Raw genomic sequence first — 17,712 nt, forward strand, 5'->3', positions numbered from 1 at the left:
ATTGACCCAACGTGATGAAATATAAAATTACTTTGTTTTCCAGTAAAATTAATGAAAAAACACATTTTTACAGTTTAATAACCAAAACTAATTATATTACTTATTCATATATAATATTAATATTAATAGGAACAATTTTGTTTATGAAAAAAAACCACCAATAAACAATTCCTAAAATTTATTTATAATAATTCAAATGATACTTAGGTACTGTAAAAGTATTTGTCACATAAATAATAACATTGTGTGCATAGAACAAATGATCAATTTGAATTGAGTAATTTTTTTATTAATTTTGCACAACAGTTTAAATATAGGGTTCCTCATCAATTTAGTTGAAAAAATAAAATAACTATTCAGGGAAATATAAAGACAATAAAATTAAAAGAAAAACGGATACATTTGTAACAAGACTCAAACGCACCACCCTCTGTTTCAAAAGTTGCTGCTTTACCACCAAACCTCGATTTAATATTTCGTTATTCAGTTTAGTAGATATTACAAAATTTGTAAACATAATTTTTGCTTTTATTTTTGAAAGCTATATTTTTTCATAAGATTACAAATATTGAGTCTAATAATAATCGTCACAATCGCTTTCTCTCATTATAAAATAAATTATTATTTTAAAAATTGCATTGACACAAAACTATACCTATTACACTAAAAAAAAAATCTGAAAATTTCTAATTTTTCTTACCAACAATTAAATTTTGTGTTTCTTAAATTGTAACTTTCTAGTTTTAGTTTTATTTCTTATTTCGAGTTTTATTTATAATATTTTCATCGAATCAATGTTTTGAACGAAACTCCAAAACTTATAGCTCTTTTTCAATATAAAATTATACACATATTTAAATTTTTGAATTTCAGCGATCAAAAAAGAGATGCGCCTCATTATTTCGACAGGGAGCCGATTCATTGATTATCATCACGAATTACTAGGAAAGCCAAAAATGAAAATAAGTGATGCATTGAAAGACGTTACTGCGATTGCATATAATCCTCGTACTGGTACGGTTTTAATAATCGATCGTCGTATAAATTCTGTTACAACGAACATATACCAATACTGCTCTTAACTCTTAGCGTGCTAAGGTTGAATCACTTGTCCATAATAGATATTTGCTTTATATCATTTGACAAATGATAAAATAATATAAAAGTGTGAATAATATTTATAAATACTTTATGAACAAAAATCATGAAATCGTTAATACGTCTATTATTAAATATCAAAGACCATAAAACTCATAAATATGACTCATAAATATAAGTTTTCATATTTTATTTTTTTCGTTACATATTATTATTACTGTGATCTTACGAATACCGTTCGTAACTACAGCTTATTTTCTATATGAGAAAGAAAATTTATTCCAAAAATAAACATCTTGTAACAAATAAAATTAGCAATATTTGGTACTATTTTCATTGGTTTGCAAAAGAACTGTTACAATCGAAAACATCATAAAATGATTGAAGAAATAAGATTGCAACAAAAAGCGTTTTCTGAAGGACTCTATTGCTAAACAAAATTAATCGCTACACCTTTGCATGCTAAGAGTTAATAAATAATTTCTTCAAAGAACAGAAGATCTTTTACAATGAAATTGTAGCATGGTACACACGTCTTCTGCTTTTTAATCATTTTATTTTCGCATTCATCCGAATGTTTTAATAATTCTGCTTAAACCATTGTATAAATTTTAATCTCTATTAAATATTTAAACGGAAATTGATACAGGTGGCATGTTCGCAAGCGATCAACTAAAGGATAAAGTTTTCCATTTCGACATTAATGACGGTAATCTGGATGCCAAAGTATCCCTCGAGAACAAAATATTAGGAGGAATGGATTACGATTACGTGGGAAATAATTTATATTTTTCGGATATAAAACAAAAAACTATCGAAGTGCATAGTATGCATACCGTGCAAAAAACGATTTTTTACTTCCAAGAAGAACCTCATGATATTGCACTCGCACCGGAAGAAGGGTAACCATTTTGTTGATGAATTCTGAACGAATAAGACAGTATTTAATGTTGCGTATTATTGTTACAGAATAATGTTCGTTGTTTTCCATGACAATGGAAAGTATCGCATAGATCTATTGAAAATGAATGGACTCGGCATTAGAATTTCCATCGAAGGAATGAGAACCCCGCTATTAGGACCAAAAATATCTTTAACCTACGACAGAGATTTAAAACTACTGTTTTGGAGCGATCAAGGCACTGGTCGCATCAGTACTACGGCAGTCAATGGTTAGTATTTTTCACAGGACAAATTATTAGGTCGAGTCCATAAGTAACTTCCGTTTTTTTATCAGACATTTATTTCGTTCTCATTAAACAACAAAATTATATTATTTTATTACATATTCACCACTATTTTCTATAACCTTCTCCCATTTTTCTGGTAGTTTATCAATTCCTTCCTTGTAAAATGTGGTTGGTTTGGACTGGAAGAAGCTTTCAACAGCTTGCCTGACTTGCTCTTCAGAATTGAAGGTTTTTCCATTTAAAAAGTTTTGTAAGGAACAGAAAAGGTGGTAGTCTGTCGGGGCAAGATCTGAGAAGTAAGATGGATATGGTAAAACAGACCATCCAAGCTCAAGAATTTTTTCTTGAGTCACCCTTGCTGTATGCGGTCGCGCGTTGTCGTGTAAAAGAATGACATTTCTGCGATTGACGAGTGCAGGGCGCTTTTCTAGGAGTTTCTCTTGCACTCTTTGCAATTGCTGAATGTATTTATCCGCAGTAATCGTTAAATTTGACTTCAACAACTCGTGGTGACTTATACCTTCATAATCTCACCACACACACAATAAAATCTATTTAGCTGCATCGGAAGTTACTTATGACTCGACCTAATATGATTGAAAACGATCTATCGTACTAAAACAATACAGCGTTCGTTCAATAAATACCTGCTAGTTTATCTTATTACACGGAGAATTGTTTATAGTTCATATAGACATAATTATATATTTTTATTGGGTCAAAGTATCAAATTTCAAAATCTTTCAAATACCCAAATTTCGAAGTTTCTGAACTCTCATACTTTTATATTTGTAAATTTGTATATTTCTTTAATTTTCAAGTATCTGAATTTGCAGATTTTCAAATTTCTGAAATTTCCTAAATTTCTCAAATTCTTTAATTTCTTCAAATTTCCAAATCATAAAATTTCTATATTTCTAAATAATATATAATAAATTGCAATAGTGTGATCAAAGATATGAATCTCCTCAAGAAATTACATTTATAAAAATTTAGAATTTATCTACTACTGAAAAGGTACAGCTTGTACAATTTAGTAATGAAATTACAGTCACACTTTCAAATTACATAAACCAACATCAAAATAAAACATTTTTCACGCTTAAAAATTACATAAACTTACATCAAAATGAAACATTTATCACACTTTTAAATTACATAAACCTACATCAAAATGAAACATTTGTTACCCTTGCAAATTACATGAACCTACATCAAAATGAAACATTTGTCATATTTTTAAATTACATAAACGTACATCAAAATGAAATATTTGTCACATTTACAAATTACATAAACCTTCATTAAAACAAAACATTTATTACATTTACAAATTACATAAACCAACGTCAAAATGAAATATATGTTCGTGTTATTAAGCAACATGTGAGCAACTCTGTGTTAACGTGTGTCGACTGTTAACGTCGACAACTGATCAAATGAAATTACATGCGAAAAGTTATGGTTTAATTTAGCATTTGGTTCAAATTCAGGAATTTGTGCAATTAATGAAGAATATTAACGTTACGTTACAGGCTTAGAGACCCGCATCTTTCGCAGTGGACTATCAGCACCTCTGAGTCTCGCTATTCTCGATGATTACGTGTTTTGGACCGAGTACAAATCGAATCAATTACACTGGACCGATAAAAGGGATCTGCTACAATATCAGAAACGCATTACGTTAGGTGAGTGAAATTAAACGAATGTTCGCATAAAGCTCTTAACAGGGAGATAATCAGGTACTCGATTAGGTCGGTAATAATAGAATTACGGCTACCCAAAATACCCGAACCGTACGTTTGATCGATAAAATAGAGTTGGCTGGTTAATACAGTGGTTCGTAATGGATCGTGGATGTTTATCTAATTTTAACGCACCAAAGTGAACTGTTCGGAACATAATGTAAATGATATTGGAAATGGAGTAGACGATGTGGTCTAAATATTCGGGATTTATTTCTAAGCCTGTATTTTTAAGATTAACACTTCATTTTTAAGATATAGCACTTTAACCAGTTAACTGTGGCGATCATTTTGCAAAACGCGCACCAGTGTTTGTCGCGATAATCAAGCGATGACGAGTTAGCTCTCAAGAATTTATGAATCCATCTCAAATCATTTACACTTTTTATTTATTTATTCCATTTCGTGTTGGCCTCTAAACATTTTAAACATATTACAATTTACGAATATAATTTAGTTTTCGCCAAAATTACAATTTAAACATCAAATTGTAACAAAATTTTACGCATGACGGATATAGTCGTCATGACACAAAATTCTGCTACATCTCCATGACGGATATAGTCGTCAAACACACTTAACTGGTTCATGTGGGTATATTGATATAGACTCCCTACAGTATAGGTTTCGACCTATAACTCTGGTCTTTTTGATAAACCTTCGCATAACGACAGAAAAATAGAAGCTAATGCTACCCAGTTTTGGGGCAAACAGTTATTAATTTATGAGATATTTAGCATTGATGTTGCTACATTTCGTTATCTTCTGAAATGTGAACATTTTTACCAAAAATGATAATGGAGAAGTTAGCAAAGTCATATATAAGTATATTAAGCAGAGTAATATTTTTGTCACAAGTTCAAATCCCATTGTTGTTTTTTTTTATTTTCTCAGCTTTAGATTTAACTCTTTAACTTTAGTCTGTCACTGCTTTAGAAAAGAACGTAATTATTTTACTGTTATACAGAGACCCATTTTAATTTGTAAACGTTATTATCTCTAGAATTTTTATTTATTCGAAAAAATATTGAAAATAAATTTCAAAGGAAACATAGTATAGTCACAAATTTTGTACAGTTAAAGATATTTCTTTTTCAAGACGAATTTTATTTCGCATCTGAAATTTAAAATACTTTCTTTTACATTACTTTGATATTATAAAAATCAACATTCTTGACATTTTTTTGTTGAAAAAGTGATTTTGAATTTTAATTTTTTCACGATCTGTTAAGCTACTTGTTACTGTACATTAATTTTATATAAAATTGATCCATATAGAAAAACTATGCCTATGTAATCATAAATCTATTTAGAAAAAGTATAAATTCATAAAAATGCTTTGATAAACATTTATTCATAATATGATTCTTTTAAAACTGAGTTCCTTTTTATTTGGAACTTTATTTCGAGTACTGAATAATGTAGATGAAAATTGTACAGTAAAATGGGTCACCCTATATATACGAAAGAAGAGTAATATATCTTCTGTACAAACAAATGTTACAAAATCAACAGAACATTCTTTTGTGATTAGATATTCTGGAAGAATGATGAGCTTATCAAGCTATTCTTGTTACGTTATTTATGTCTTCTTTTTCTTTGATCTTCAATATTATTATTAATAATAAATAAATATTTTTTACTAAAATATTTAAAGATCATTTCATTTAAATATTTAAATTTTCTACTCATTTATGTTCGACACTTTCACGACGAAAATTTCATAATATATTATATAGCATAATAAATATAATGTAACAAAATATAATAGAAGATTAATAATATTTATTACATTTTGTTTTAGCAAAATTTATGGCAAACAAAATGCAAAATTTATATTAACTTTATTACATTTCTATTAATGAAGGCTTATTTAAAAAATGAAAACAGTTCGAGCAACTCGATAGAATTAAAATATAATCAGAAATTGTACGAAAGTGATTAATAAATTAATACCTCCCATTTTAGACGTACCAGAAAAGGAATTACAAGTTGTAGCTGTGCATAAACCATATATAAAGGAGCACGAGTGTTGGAAAAACAATGGAAATTGTTCTCACGTGTGCCTAGTATCTAATCTTCGTTCACACGTAAGCGTAATACTCAATTAATATAATCTCCACGACTCTGATAGCTTTTTCCCCTAACGTTTCATGTAAATTTTCAGATTTGTGCGTGTCCACCGGATATGATGTTGAACGCAGATAATCGAACTTGCAGCCCTCAAACCGCGTGCAAAGCAGGCGAGGTCAAATGCAGCGAACACGATGTATGCATAAAAATGCATCAAAGGTACATCATTAAGATTGCATAGAATATTTTACTTTGTTTTGAGAGGAAGATTGAACGGCCCGAAAGGAAGATCATGTGATGAATTTTAAGCTTGAACCCGAAAGTAGAATCAGGGTTAGATATTTCATTTTTTAACTATGTGGACATCTGTATATAGAACTGCATTTCGTTTGAACATATCGTTTGGATAAAATTATTTTAATAATAAAAATTCCCTGATCTTCTTTTTGACCGTTGAAAGCGGATATGTGAATACAGAATCATTTTGACCTCTAACAATGCTATTATAAAATGTTTATGAAGTGCAGTATTTATTCTGACGCGTGACTTTAAGTATAACAAAATGAATGTGAATGTTATACACAAAGTATAAGACGTAGGCTAATGTACTATATGTACATTTTTGGCAGTGTAAGTTATAATGATTTTAAAGTATTATATTCTTCTTCTAGATAAAAAATGGTCTAGCAAATAGATACTCAAAGTGCATTAGGCAATTTATTAATATATAAAATCAATCACATAAAACCGAATCATTTTTAGTTCTTGTGAATTATTTCATCCTCAAAACGAATTTCACCTGTATAGAAATTGGGTTACTGTTTTTAAACATTCACAATGTAATGTATAGTAGTATATTATACAAATTTATTATATTGTAGATAATGACGATAAATAATTAGTATTTAACAATAAACAATTAAGCAATATGGAAACGCAAATAAAGTCTGGATTCCATATGTATTTATATTGTATAGATTACATATATTGCAATATTTTATACTTTGTCTATAACATGTACATAAAAGTAAATGGTACATACGAAAGCAATAAGTATATATGTATTGTGTCAAAATGATCCTGTTTTGGGATGCAAGAGATGAATATTTCTTATTGAAATAACTGTTGTAGCAGGGAGTCATTTACTATAATCACTGAATGTATGCACTTCTAAAATTCTATCTAAACTACAATTGAACATATTTTTAGTAAAATAGTGAAATAGTAAAATAGTAAAATAGTGAAATAGTGAAATAGTGAAATAGTGAAATAGTGAAATAGTGAAATAGTGAAATAGTGAAATAGTGAAATAGTGAAATAGTGAAATAGTGAAATAGTGAAATAGTGAAATAGTGAAATAGTGAAATAGTGAAATAGTGAAATAGTGAAATAGTAAAATAGTAAAACAGTAAAACAGTAAAACAGTAAAATAGTAAAATAGTAAAATAGTAAAATAGTAAAATAGTAAAATAGTAAAATAGCAAAATAGCAAAACAGCAAAATAGTAAAATATTAAAATAGTATAACAGTCAATAAAATAATAGAATAATAAAATACTAAAACGTTCCATTCTTTTAAAACAGATAGGCAGACACATATCTTTCATTTAAACAAAATAATAAAACAGTCCAATACGATTTCTGCTTTAGATAAAAGTTTAATCAATAAATTACCAACATTTCATTATAATAATTAGAACTCGAATGAAATGCAATTTCATTACATCTTTTTCAAATTACATTTATCAATATTCCATTGTAAGTTTTTTAACTGTAAATTATTTAGATCAACATATTGCTGCTATTGAACATACCATTTTTCTTTTAGAACTTTACAAAATGTAGGAGGTATCGTTTTAAATCCATTCGTAACATTGCTCCCTGTAATTTCATCCTATAGTCGCTTAGTTCTTTGATCATTTTTCAGAGAACTCTCTGTTAGTTTAAACCGATCAATCTCCCGATAAATGGTGTTCTGCGATTCTACAGACTTCCTAAAAATACCGTACATGTAGTGAATAGTTTCACCTTTACAATCCTTCAGAGGAAATGGTTCTGCAATTTACAGACGTCTATGACAACAAAATTGTACATCAAAATATGTACGAAAACGAAAACCACTTACCAAAGATTTTGAAATTTAGAAATTTGCACAATTAAGAATTTGAAAATTTGAAGACTGGAAAACAAAAGTTTAGTAATCCGAAAAATTTGGAGAGTTAGAAGTTTAAAAGTTAAAAAATTTTTGAACTTGTAGAATTAGAAGTTTGAAAGTTGAGAAATTTATGAATTTGATGATTTCAAAATTGAAGTATTTAAAAACTAGAAAATTTACAAATACAAAAGTCTAGTAATCCAGAAATGTGGAAATCTGGAGAATTAAAAGTTTGGGAAGTAGAAAAAGTCAGGAATTTATGGATTTGAAAATTTGGGAATTTTAGGATTAAAATATTTGAAAATTTAATACTTCAAATAATAACAATTTAGAAATTAAATAATTTTTCAGTTTACTACACTACACTAATTAGCGTAGTTAAATTATTCAAATCACTGGAATATAGATTCGTATACATATAACTCAATAAAACTATGACAAATCTACGATACACACAATCTATATATTCAATTCAAATTTACCCGCGCCTGCTTGAAACAAAAATATCTACGAATATCCATTTATACAGGTATTCCCTTTTGATATTAATCTAACTACAAAAACAACTCCTTTATTTACTTGATAAAAAATATACAACAGACACACGTTTAATCACCCAGTACAAAAATATATTTTCCGTATTTTTGTTTCATCCACTCAATTCAAATAACGCGTTTGGATCAATTGTGGCGTTTTTCGTGACATTTTGCGCACGGTTAGAATGATCATGGAATAAAATGCGATTAGGACCGATGCACACTTTCTCTGTTATTCCGCTGCTATGTTTTTCTTCATATTCAAAATTGAAAGCAAAAACAAGCTATGATTGCAGCAAGAACTAACGAGAAAAAGATGCTTTTGCGCATTGGTCGTTTTAATCATTTGAAAAACGCACCAAAGCTATCGGTAGTAAGTTGTGGCGCCGCAAGTCACAATAAATTACAGTAAATTTCCCTATTTTTAGTATAGTCATACATTATTAGTTAGTGATACATTATTTATTATAATTTATTACAATTTATTACAAAATTGAAAGTCATTGACCTATATAAACATGTCGTTGAAATCCAATGTTCTTTAATGATTTCAGATGCGACGGCGTACAAGACTGTCCAAACGGTGAAGACGAATCGAGCATTTGCGAGGAACCTGTTTGGTCGAACTGCGAACATGATCAGTTCCGATGTAAAAGCGGAGAATGCATCAGCAAGACGAAACTTTGCAATTCCCATTATGATTGTATGGATCGCTCGGATGAGGAGGACTGCGATAAAATCGAATGCAACTCTAGTAAATCAAATCATTTACTCAATATTATTTACAACGTTTTTGTCTACAATAACAAGACTGTCTGAAGTTAGCGCAAATTTATGCTAGCCATTATATACTGTGTATATAAAACAATTGTATAGATCGAGTCCTTGGATATCAAGGAATTAAGTTATTGAATAGCGATACTCGCAATTATAAGTACCGCAAGCTCGAATATTAATCTGATTCAATAAATTAACATTATTTGAAACCATAGTGTTTTGATAATGATTTAAACCGTCGTTCTTGAACACAGTCGAACCTCGGTAACTCGAACCTCATCAAAAACTGATATTGGGTTGAATTTTATCAAAGTTTAAGTTAAAGAGAGAAAACGAAAGTACCGGTTAAACGTTTGTATAAGGATTGATTGTACAAACTGTACAATTTTCGAATTTTAGAAATTTAAGAAAAGATATTCAAGTTTTAGTAGCTAATCATTTGTGTATCTACTACAGTGAGTCAACCAAAATCGTACATCACAAATCATCTTCTAATTTTGGCTAAAAAGTGCAGAGTAACTGACATAATATTCTGCAAATGAGGAAGAAAACAAATATCAAATATTTTGCACAGTGAATATTTAGTATGACTTGCACAAAATGTGCTTACAGCCATAATCGTACATTTAGAATAACTGTTCAACAAACCTTAACTCTTCCGTATAAATGCTTCTTATATATTTTTAATAGCTAATATTAAATATCAAACTACATCAAACATAATTTCCTTTTAGAGTTTAAAATAGTTTGAAGTGCAATTAGAGTTTAAAATATTTTTTAACAACATCCTTATTATTTTTATATATTAAAAATATTCCGAAGAATTCGTTCTTTTAGAAGAAAAATATGCAAATCCACTTAATAGAATCAAAATAAAATTTAAAAAATCTTTAAAGTGCCTTGCAGAACTCGTACGTGCGTCACGTGACACTCCATTCGACACCATTTAATTTTATCCCACGAAAATGTTCTGTTCCTTTTTCCCTTTTAGAACTGTAGCTCGGTCTAATTGTGTGGAACACCTTGTAAACCCATTACTTCAAACTGTAGAACCAGAAATGATAAAACTTTGTCTGATTGAAGTAAACTTCGATTTGCAGGGGTTAGACTCCTTTGAAATCAAGTTACGGTAAACAGTTCGAGTTAAAGTAAGTTTATGTTTCGATTTGTAAAGGTCTTCAAAGCAGAAAGGGAATGAACAAAACTGTAGTCTTACAGAGCTACGAGTTGTCGAGGTTCGACTGTAATTTCGTAATCGTAATTTAATTAACAGTTAAAAGACTGTTAACTTCATTGCCATCATCATCTCCACCATCATCATCTACTTTTTCTATTTTAATGTTCAGGGAAATTTTTTCTGCTGAATAATTTCCAGCTTGCTATATTTTTGAATTAACAATTTCATATTTAATAAACAATATATGAATAATTTCCACCTGTCAACAAAAAAATTGACACGGTTCAACGAAAGATCAAGCATAAAAAATAATTTTTCGTGAATATCTCGTTATCTAACAGTTCTACGACAAGAATAGATATAACAAAATTTGTAAGTTAGAAAATTCTCGACAAAAAAGGTTTTTAAAGGTTTTTTTGTAAGGGTAACTGTTTTTGTGAGAGATGGTCTAACTTTTAACCTTCATAAATCTGAGAAATAATACATAAATACATCACATAAAGGATTGAATTCTAAAAGCAATTTTTTTAACGCAATATCTCTTTTAGGCTTACACTACGATATTTTTTCATTAGAAGTAAAAGGATCACGTTTCCAGTTTAGGGAGGATCCACTTTGACTTTGAGATCTTCACTCGATATCGAATATTTCTGCGTTACTCACTTCAATCAAAATTATTCCATTCATCTAGCTCTTAGTAACTGTTCACATTTTTTTTCAATTGTATTAGACACACTGAAATTAGTCACAATATCAAATCAAATATATTTTTACTTATTAACTAATTCATTCAATATCGATTCAACAAGTTATGAATCACTGCAAGAACCACAGTCTGATAAATAATTTTTCTACAATTACAAATTTCTACAGAATTTTTGGAGCAACTGCAAAAATTGCATTCAGTAAAATATCTAAAATAAGTGACAATACGTTATTCCTCAAATAATTCCTCATTATTCATCCTCAATCTTCAGAATTTAATTGCTGCGAATTATAATATTATTCACGTAATATCTCGAAAACGATTACTTCTGCAAAAAAACCTAGAAGAACTTTTTTATAGAGAATCCCTCAAGCTACAATTTTTATAATGACTATTTATGTCGTGGAAGTGATGGATAAAGAGATACTTGCGAAAAACTGATCTGTTTCAGCATTTGACCATCTATACTATTTTTAGCATCAGGATTAAATGAAAAAATATAGTTTGTTAGGAATTATTCTGCAGATTGATTATACTTTCATGTAATTTCCCTGGACTATATTGTTTATAGAGACGGAGACAAGTGTCGAATCGATAGTTGGCAACCTTATTCGTAGCTACATTTATTAAGACTCTCACAATTTATTTCTCGCGATAAGAAACGCTTCAGGTTTGTGCAACCAGAACGAATAAAGTTTTATAGTGAATCATTGGCATCGAAAAACGGTATTCGATATCGTACGGGCCGAATAAAGTCTATACGCAATGCTCGAGGAGTCAGTAACCAGCGATCATTCACCGTAGCCCTAATATCTTTCAGATGAGTTTCAATGTCACGAAGGAGAATGCATATCAAAATATCTTGTATGCAACGGACGATTCGACTGTACCGATATGAGCGACGAATTGAATTGCGACAAACACACGTGTGACAACAATAGTTTCACGTGTGACAGCGGAACGTGCATCCCTAAAACGTGGAAATGCGATGGCGAGGTAAGTCCGACATTTTTATTCTGTTTGTTTCATATCTGTTTATTTCACGAATTATATAATTTGTTTGAGATGATATACTACTTGAGATTAATGATGAAAGAGAAGAGTTGTTTTATGGTGCTATGGGCATCTTATTTTTTTGAGTTCTAAACAGTGATGTAACTGGATAGGGACCAAGGGGGATAAAGATACTTTATGTACCTCCTATTTGAAATTTACAAATTTTTAAAGTTACATTTTACCAAATTAAAATTTAAAATTAAAAATTAAAAGTTACATGTTACAATTTCTTTTAATTTTTCAAGTTTTTTAGAATTGAAAGTTTTACATTTCAGTTCTCTTAATTCTCAAACTTTAAGATTTTCATCTGTTTAAATACCAACATTTTCAAATTTACTCAAAGTTCTAAATTTCTATCTCTCCAAATTCTGAGTTTAAAAATTTTTTAATTTTCTATGTTTTAAATTTTCCAATTTCCAAATTTTCAAAGTTTTACATTTCGTGCTTTCTAAATTTTCAACTTTTCAATTACCAAGTTTCCAATTTTTTAAATTTCTAAATTATCGAATTCCGAATTCTTTTACCTTTCAACTTCCTACATTCTTAAAAATGTCAAGTTACCTAAATCACCAAATTTTTAAATATTTCAAAATTTTCAAATCGATAAATCTCAAAATTTCTGAATGTTAACATTGTCAAATTACCTAATTTGTAACATTTATTTATTGTAGAATTCAGAAACAATTTACTGATTTTATTATTTTCCAAATTATGATATTCAAAAATTTTCAAAATCCATTTTCTTGAAAATTAAGTCATATACGAACAAATTTTATTCTTTTTCTTATTTTGCCATTAATTCACCCATTTTTCGGTTGTACCACCATTTTAAAAACACCCTAAATATATTGTATACAATAAAAATATATTTTATTCATATCAGTAAATAATTTACATAATCTTCTGATCTGTTTTGTTAATTTAGTTTGACTGTCCAGATGAGTCGGACGAAAGTGGGGAATGTACCATCACTACATGTCCAACCGAAATGTTTACTTGCTCCACTGGTCGTTGCATCGATATGTCATTAAAATGCAACGGAATCAATGATTGCGAAGATAATTCTGATGAACAGTATTGCGATAAAACGGATAACAATAATTATGTCAACTGCACTGGGGACCAGTATAAGTGTTATGGTACTGAAATGTGCCTTCCAAAAACTGTAAAGTGAGTTATAAGTTTTTATTATTTATTATTTAATATAGCAATTTATTATTTATTCTTAAACCAGCTTAATCCTACTGCGAGAAATATTAAACTAATCTATATTAAACATGTGAACGAGATTTTTACATCAAATTTTCAAGTTCAAAATTTTATCATTTTCAATTACCCAAAAATCCTATATTTCTAAATATCAAAGTTTTCCAATTGTCGAATCCATTTTCTCAATTTTCCAATTTCCAAGTCCAGAAATTTCAATTTCCTCAAATTTTTAAATCCCCGAATTCCTCATTTCTGATGTTCTACATTCTAATACTTAACAATCCTTTCATTCGAAAATTTTGCTGTTTTATACATTCCTAAATTTGAACACTTGCAAATTAAAAAATATGAAGTTTCCTAAAATTTTTATTTGAATTACTGGATTATTGAATTATTGAATTATTGAAGTATTGAAGTATTGAATTATTGAATTATTGAATTATTGAATTATTGAATTATTGAATTATTGAATTATTGAATTATTGAATTATTGAATTATTGAATTATTGAATTATTGAATTATTGAATTATTGAATTATTGAATTATTGAATTATTGAATTATTGAAGTATTGAATTATTGAATTATTGAATTATTGAATTATTGAATTGTTGAATTGTTGAATTGTTGAATTGTTGAATTGTTGAATTGTTGAATTGTTGAATTGTTGAATTGTTGAATTGTTGAATTGTTGAATTATTGAATTATTGAATTATTGAATTATTGAATTATTGAATTATTGAATTATTGAATTCTTGAATTATTGAATTATTGAATTATTGAATTATTGAATTATTGAATTATTGGATTATTGGATTATTGGATTATTGGATTATTGGATTATTGAATTATTGGATTATTGAAGTATTGAAGTATTGAAGTATTGAAGTATTGAAGTATTGAAGTATTGAAGTATTGAAGTATTGAAGTATTGAAGTATTGAAGTATTGAAGTATTGAAGTATTAAATTACTGAATTACTGAATTACTGAATTAATGAATTATTGAATTATTGAATTGTTGTATTTTTGTATTTTTGTATTTTTGAATTTTTGAATTATTAGTTTTGTTATAATGTACCTGTATTAATATATTACACACACACTTATAACATGTTAAAGTAGAACCATGCCTGAAAAGCTAAAAGATGTTTATAAATTATTACTGACCCATTATTTCACATTCCTTGTCTTATCCTTAAATCTAACTCAAATATTTTAGCAAACATACTCGATCTCACATATTACTTTTAAAATCTACAACAAACAGTATTTCTATTTTTTATTTGTATTCATCAATTTTCATTTTGTAGATGTGACGGTGTTCAAAATTGCCCGAAAAACGATGACGAACGTAATTGTCCCCGATGTCAAGTGGGAGAGTATATATGCGACAATCAAAAATGCATCGACGCAAGCTGGGTTTGCGATAACGCAGATGATTGTGGCGACGGATCTGATGAAATGGGTTGCGACGGTAGTACTACGAAGATGAGAACCATCGGCAACAGTTTGAACTGCAAGGAATTCAATTGCTCCAACGGAGTCTGCCTTCCTTTTAGCAAAGTGTGCGATGGTGTAGCAGATTGTTTGGATCGAAGCGACGAATTTGGACAATGCTGTATGTGGTAACAAAAACGTGAACATCAAATTGTCGATTTGGAAACATCAAATCTCATACATAATTTAATCACGTACAAATATTGTATGTTGGTGTTTATACTACGACAAAGGTTAATGTTTCACGAAAATAGGTGTATAAATTAGAGTTAACAGAAAACTTTTGTTGCTTTGTCTAATTCCAAAGCAATTAATATTTATAAAAACTAAATTTCTAAATGTAAGATTTTTAAAACTTGCAAATTTAAAAATGTAAAAATTTCTAAACTTGAAAGTAAGTAAATTTAAAAATTTCTGCATTTAAGAATTCGTAAATTTAAAAATTTCTGCATTTAAGAGTTCGTAAATTTGAAAATTTGGAAGTTTCGAAATTACAGAATTTATAATCGTGAAAATTTCGGAATTTGTGATCTTAGGAATTCCTAAATTTAAAAATTCAAATTTCAAAATTGTAAATCAGCACAGTTTCTTTGGCCAATCTTCGTATATTATTTACACAATGTTAATTCTTGATCGACAATGTAATAGCACTTATATCAGGTTAATTTCATAACTATATGTACATATTGAAATATTGTTACAGCAATCGCGTGTACAAAGAACGATCCTTGCAAAAATGTCTGCCATAAAACACCTTTGGGTCCCGTCTGTGGTTGCGGAAGCGGTTACCAGTTAAGCACTGATTTAAAGTCATGCGAAGATATTAATGAATGTGAGCAAAACGTTTGTTCGCAAATATGTCATAATACTGACGGTTCCTTTGTTTGTTCCTGCTTCGAGGAATACGTACTGCGAAACGATAGAACTTCCTGCAAAGTTGGTGGTAAGGAAAATTACATAGGTATCTCAAATTTTTTTAACGTTTAATCAAATGAAAGATGTACAAGATGAAAAGTGACGACTTAGCTTAAATTTCCGAAGTCCCAAAGTCCTAAACTTTTAAAATTCTGAAGTCTACAAATTGAAAAATTTAAAAATCGAAAATGTTTAATATTTAACAATTTTTTTAATATTTAACAAATTTTAATATTCTAAAATTAAAAATTTTAAATTCAAACTTCTAAATTCCGTAGTCTCAAAGTTAAATAATTGCGAAGTCACAAACTTCAGTACTCCAATGTCCTATAGTCCCTAAGATGCAAAGTTCAAAAAATTCCAATACTCTTCTGAAATTTAAAAATCCTAAAATTGAAAAATCCTAGTCGCAAAAATAGCTCGAATCCTAAAATTCTAATATCTCAAAATCTGAATATTCCAAAATTTCAATATTCCAAAGATCTAAATTCTCAGAATTCCCAAGCTACAAAGTCTGATAATCTTAGAGTTAAAATATTTTTAATATTTAAAACTTCAAAATTTCTGAAGTTCAGAATTTATACAATGCTTAATTATAAACTGAAAATTATTTATGTCTAGAAATAGATATAATTTCGAACCTATAGTTATACAATATAAGCTTCTTTCATCCTTAGGGCAAGTAGAATATGCTATAAAAATTTAAGCGTCTATTTTACTGTTATTCTATATAATAAGTTTTTGTTTCTATTCAATCATTAGGGCAGCAAATGGAGTTGATCACGGTTAGTGGTTCTGACATCAGAAAGTTGTCAGCAGACTTGCGTTCTATCGAAGTTCTCTACGGAAATGTGGATTTTGACGTATCTGGCATCGACGTAAACGCACGAGAGAGAAACGTTTACTGGAGTAACGGTAATATTAAGAATTATTTAGAAATACTCTTATTAAAACAATGATAAAATGAGTAAGAACCAACGGTTAAGAAAATAGTACCATCTTTAACAATTAATAATTAGACTCTGCTTATTAGCAATAACTTAAAAAATGATGCTCTTTTATTTCTATTTAGTTGTATGCAGTAATTGTAACAAGTTTAATTATTTCTGTTTCCATGTTAAAAAGGAAATATCCCAATTTAGAATGCCATTGCTTCAGGATATTTTTAAATTTCTTTTACAAAGAAATTTACAAACGTTTTGACATCAGCTTTTTTCACAGATAATTGGTTCATTATACATATATACTGTTTACTTTCAGTGCAAAATCAGTTCTCACATTATCGTGCATTAAACTCCAATAAAGATTTCTTCGTATTATAAACGTTTATTGCATTTCATATGCACAAAGCTAACATAAACATAAACGTTTTATTGTCTCCAGATATGTTCAATACGATAAATAAAATAAATTTAAAGAGCAAGGAGCGAAAAATTGTTACCGGCCTTGGCAGACCGGAAACTCTTGCCGTCGATTGGATTACCGACAATGTATATTTTACTGATAATGATCACTTGAGCAGCATTAAGGTATTAAACGGTCTTTATTCAATGCTATGTGGCACTCACGCACGACTAAG

The 17,712-nt window shown here is 28.8% G+C and overlaps 1 protein-coding gene across 2 annotated transcripts in view; it reads left to right on the forward strand.

The window, feature by feature from the left end:
- yl (Putative vitellogenin receptor yl) overlaps positions 1–17,712 on the forward strand; it is a 34,310-nt gene that overhangs the window by 13,141 nt on the left and 3,457 nt on the right. For both annotated transcript variants that reach the window (XM_076540891.1, XM_076540881.1), the window contains exons 14-26: positions 874–1,014; positions 1,748–2,000; positions 2,068–2,270; positions 3,824–3,976; positions 6,002–6,123; positions 6,201–6,325; positions 9,351–9,550; positions 12,277–12,452; positions 13,438–13,682; positions 15,032–15,339; positions 15,922–16,161; positions 16,896–17,048; positions 17,517–17,662. In XM_076540891.1, the coding sequence (XP_076397006.1) occupies positions 874–1,014; positions 1,748–2,000; positions 2,068–2,270; positions 3,824–3,976; positions 6,002–6,123; positions 6,201–6,325; positions 9,351–9,550; positions 12,277–12,452; positions 13,438–13,682; positions 15,032–15,339; positions 15,922–16,161; positions 16,896–17,048; positions 17,517–17,662 (2,465 nt within the window). The remainder of the gene's footprint in view (positions 1–873; positions 1,015–1,747; positions 2,001–2,067; positions 2,271–3,823; positions 3,977–6,001; positions 6,124–6,200; positions 6,326–9,350; positions 9,551–12,276; positions 12,453–13,437; positions 13,683–15,031; positions 15,340–15,921; positions 16,162–16,895; positions 17,049–17,516; positions 17,663–17,712) is intronic.

The sequence above is a fragment of the Megachile rotundata genome, chromosome 2, assembly GCF_050947335.1.
Source record: "Megachile rotundata isolate GNS110a chromosome 2, iyMegRotu1, whole genome shotgun sequence".
Taxonomy (NCBI): domain Eukaryota; kingdom Metazoa; phylum Arthropoda; class Insecta; order Hymenoptera; family Megachilidae; genus Megachile; species Megachile rotundata.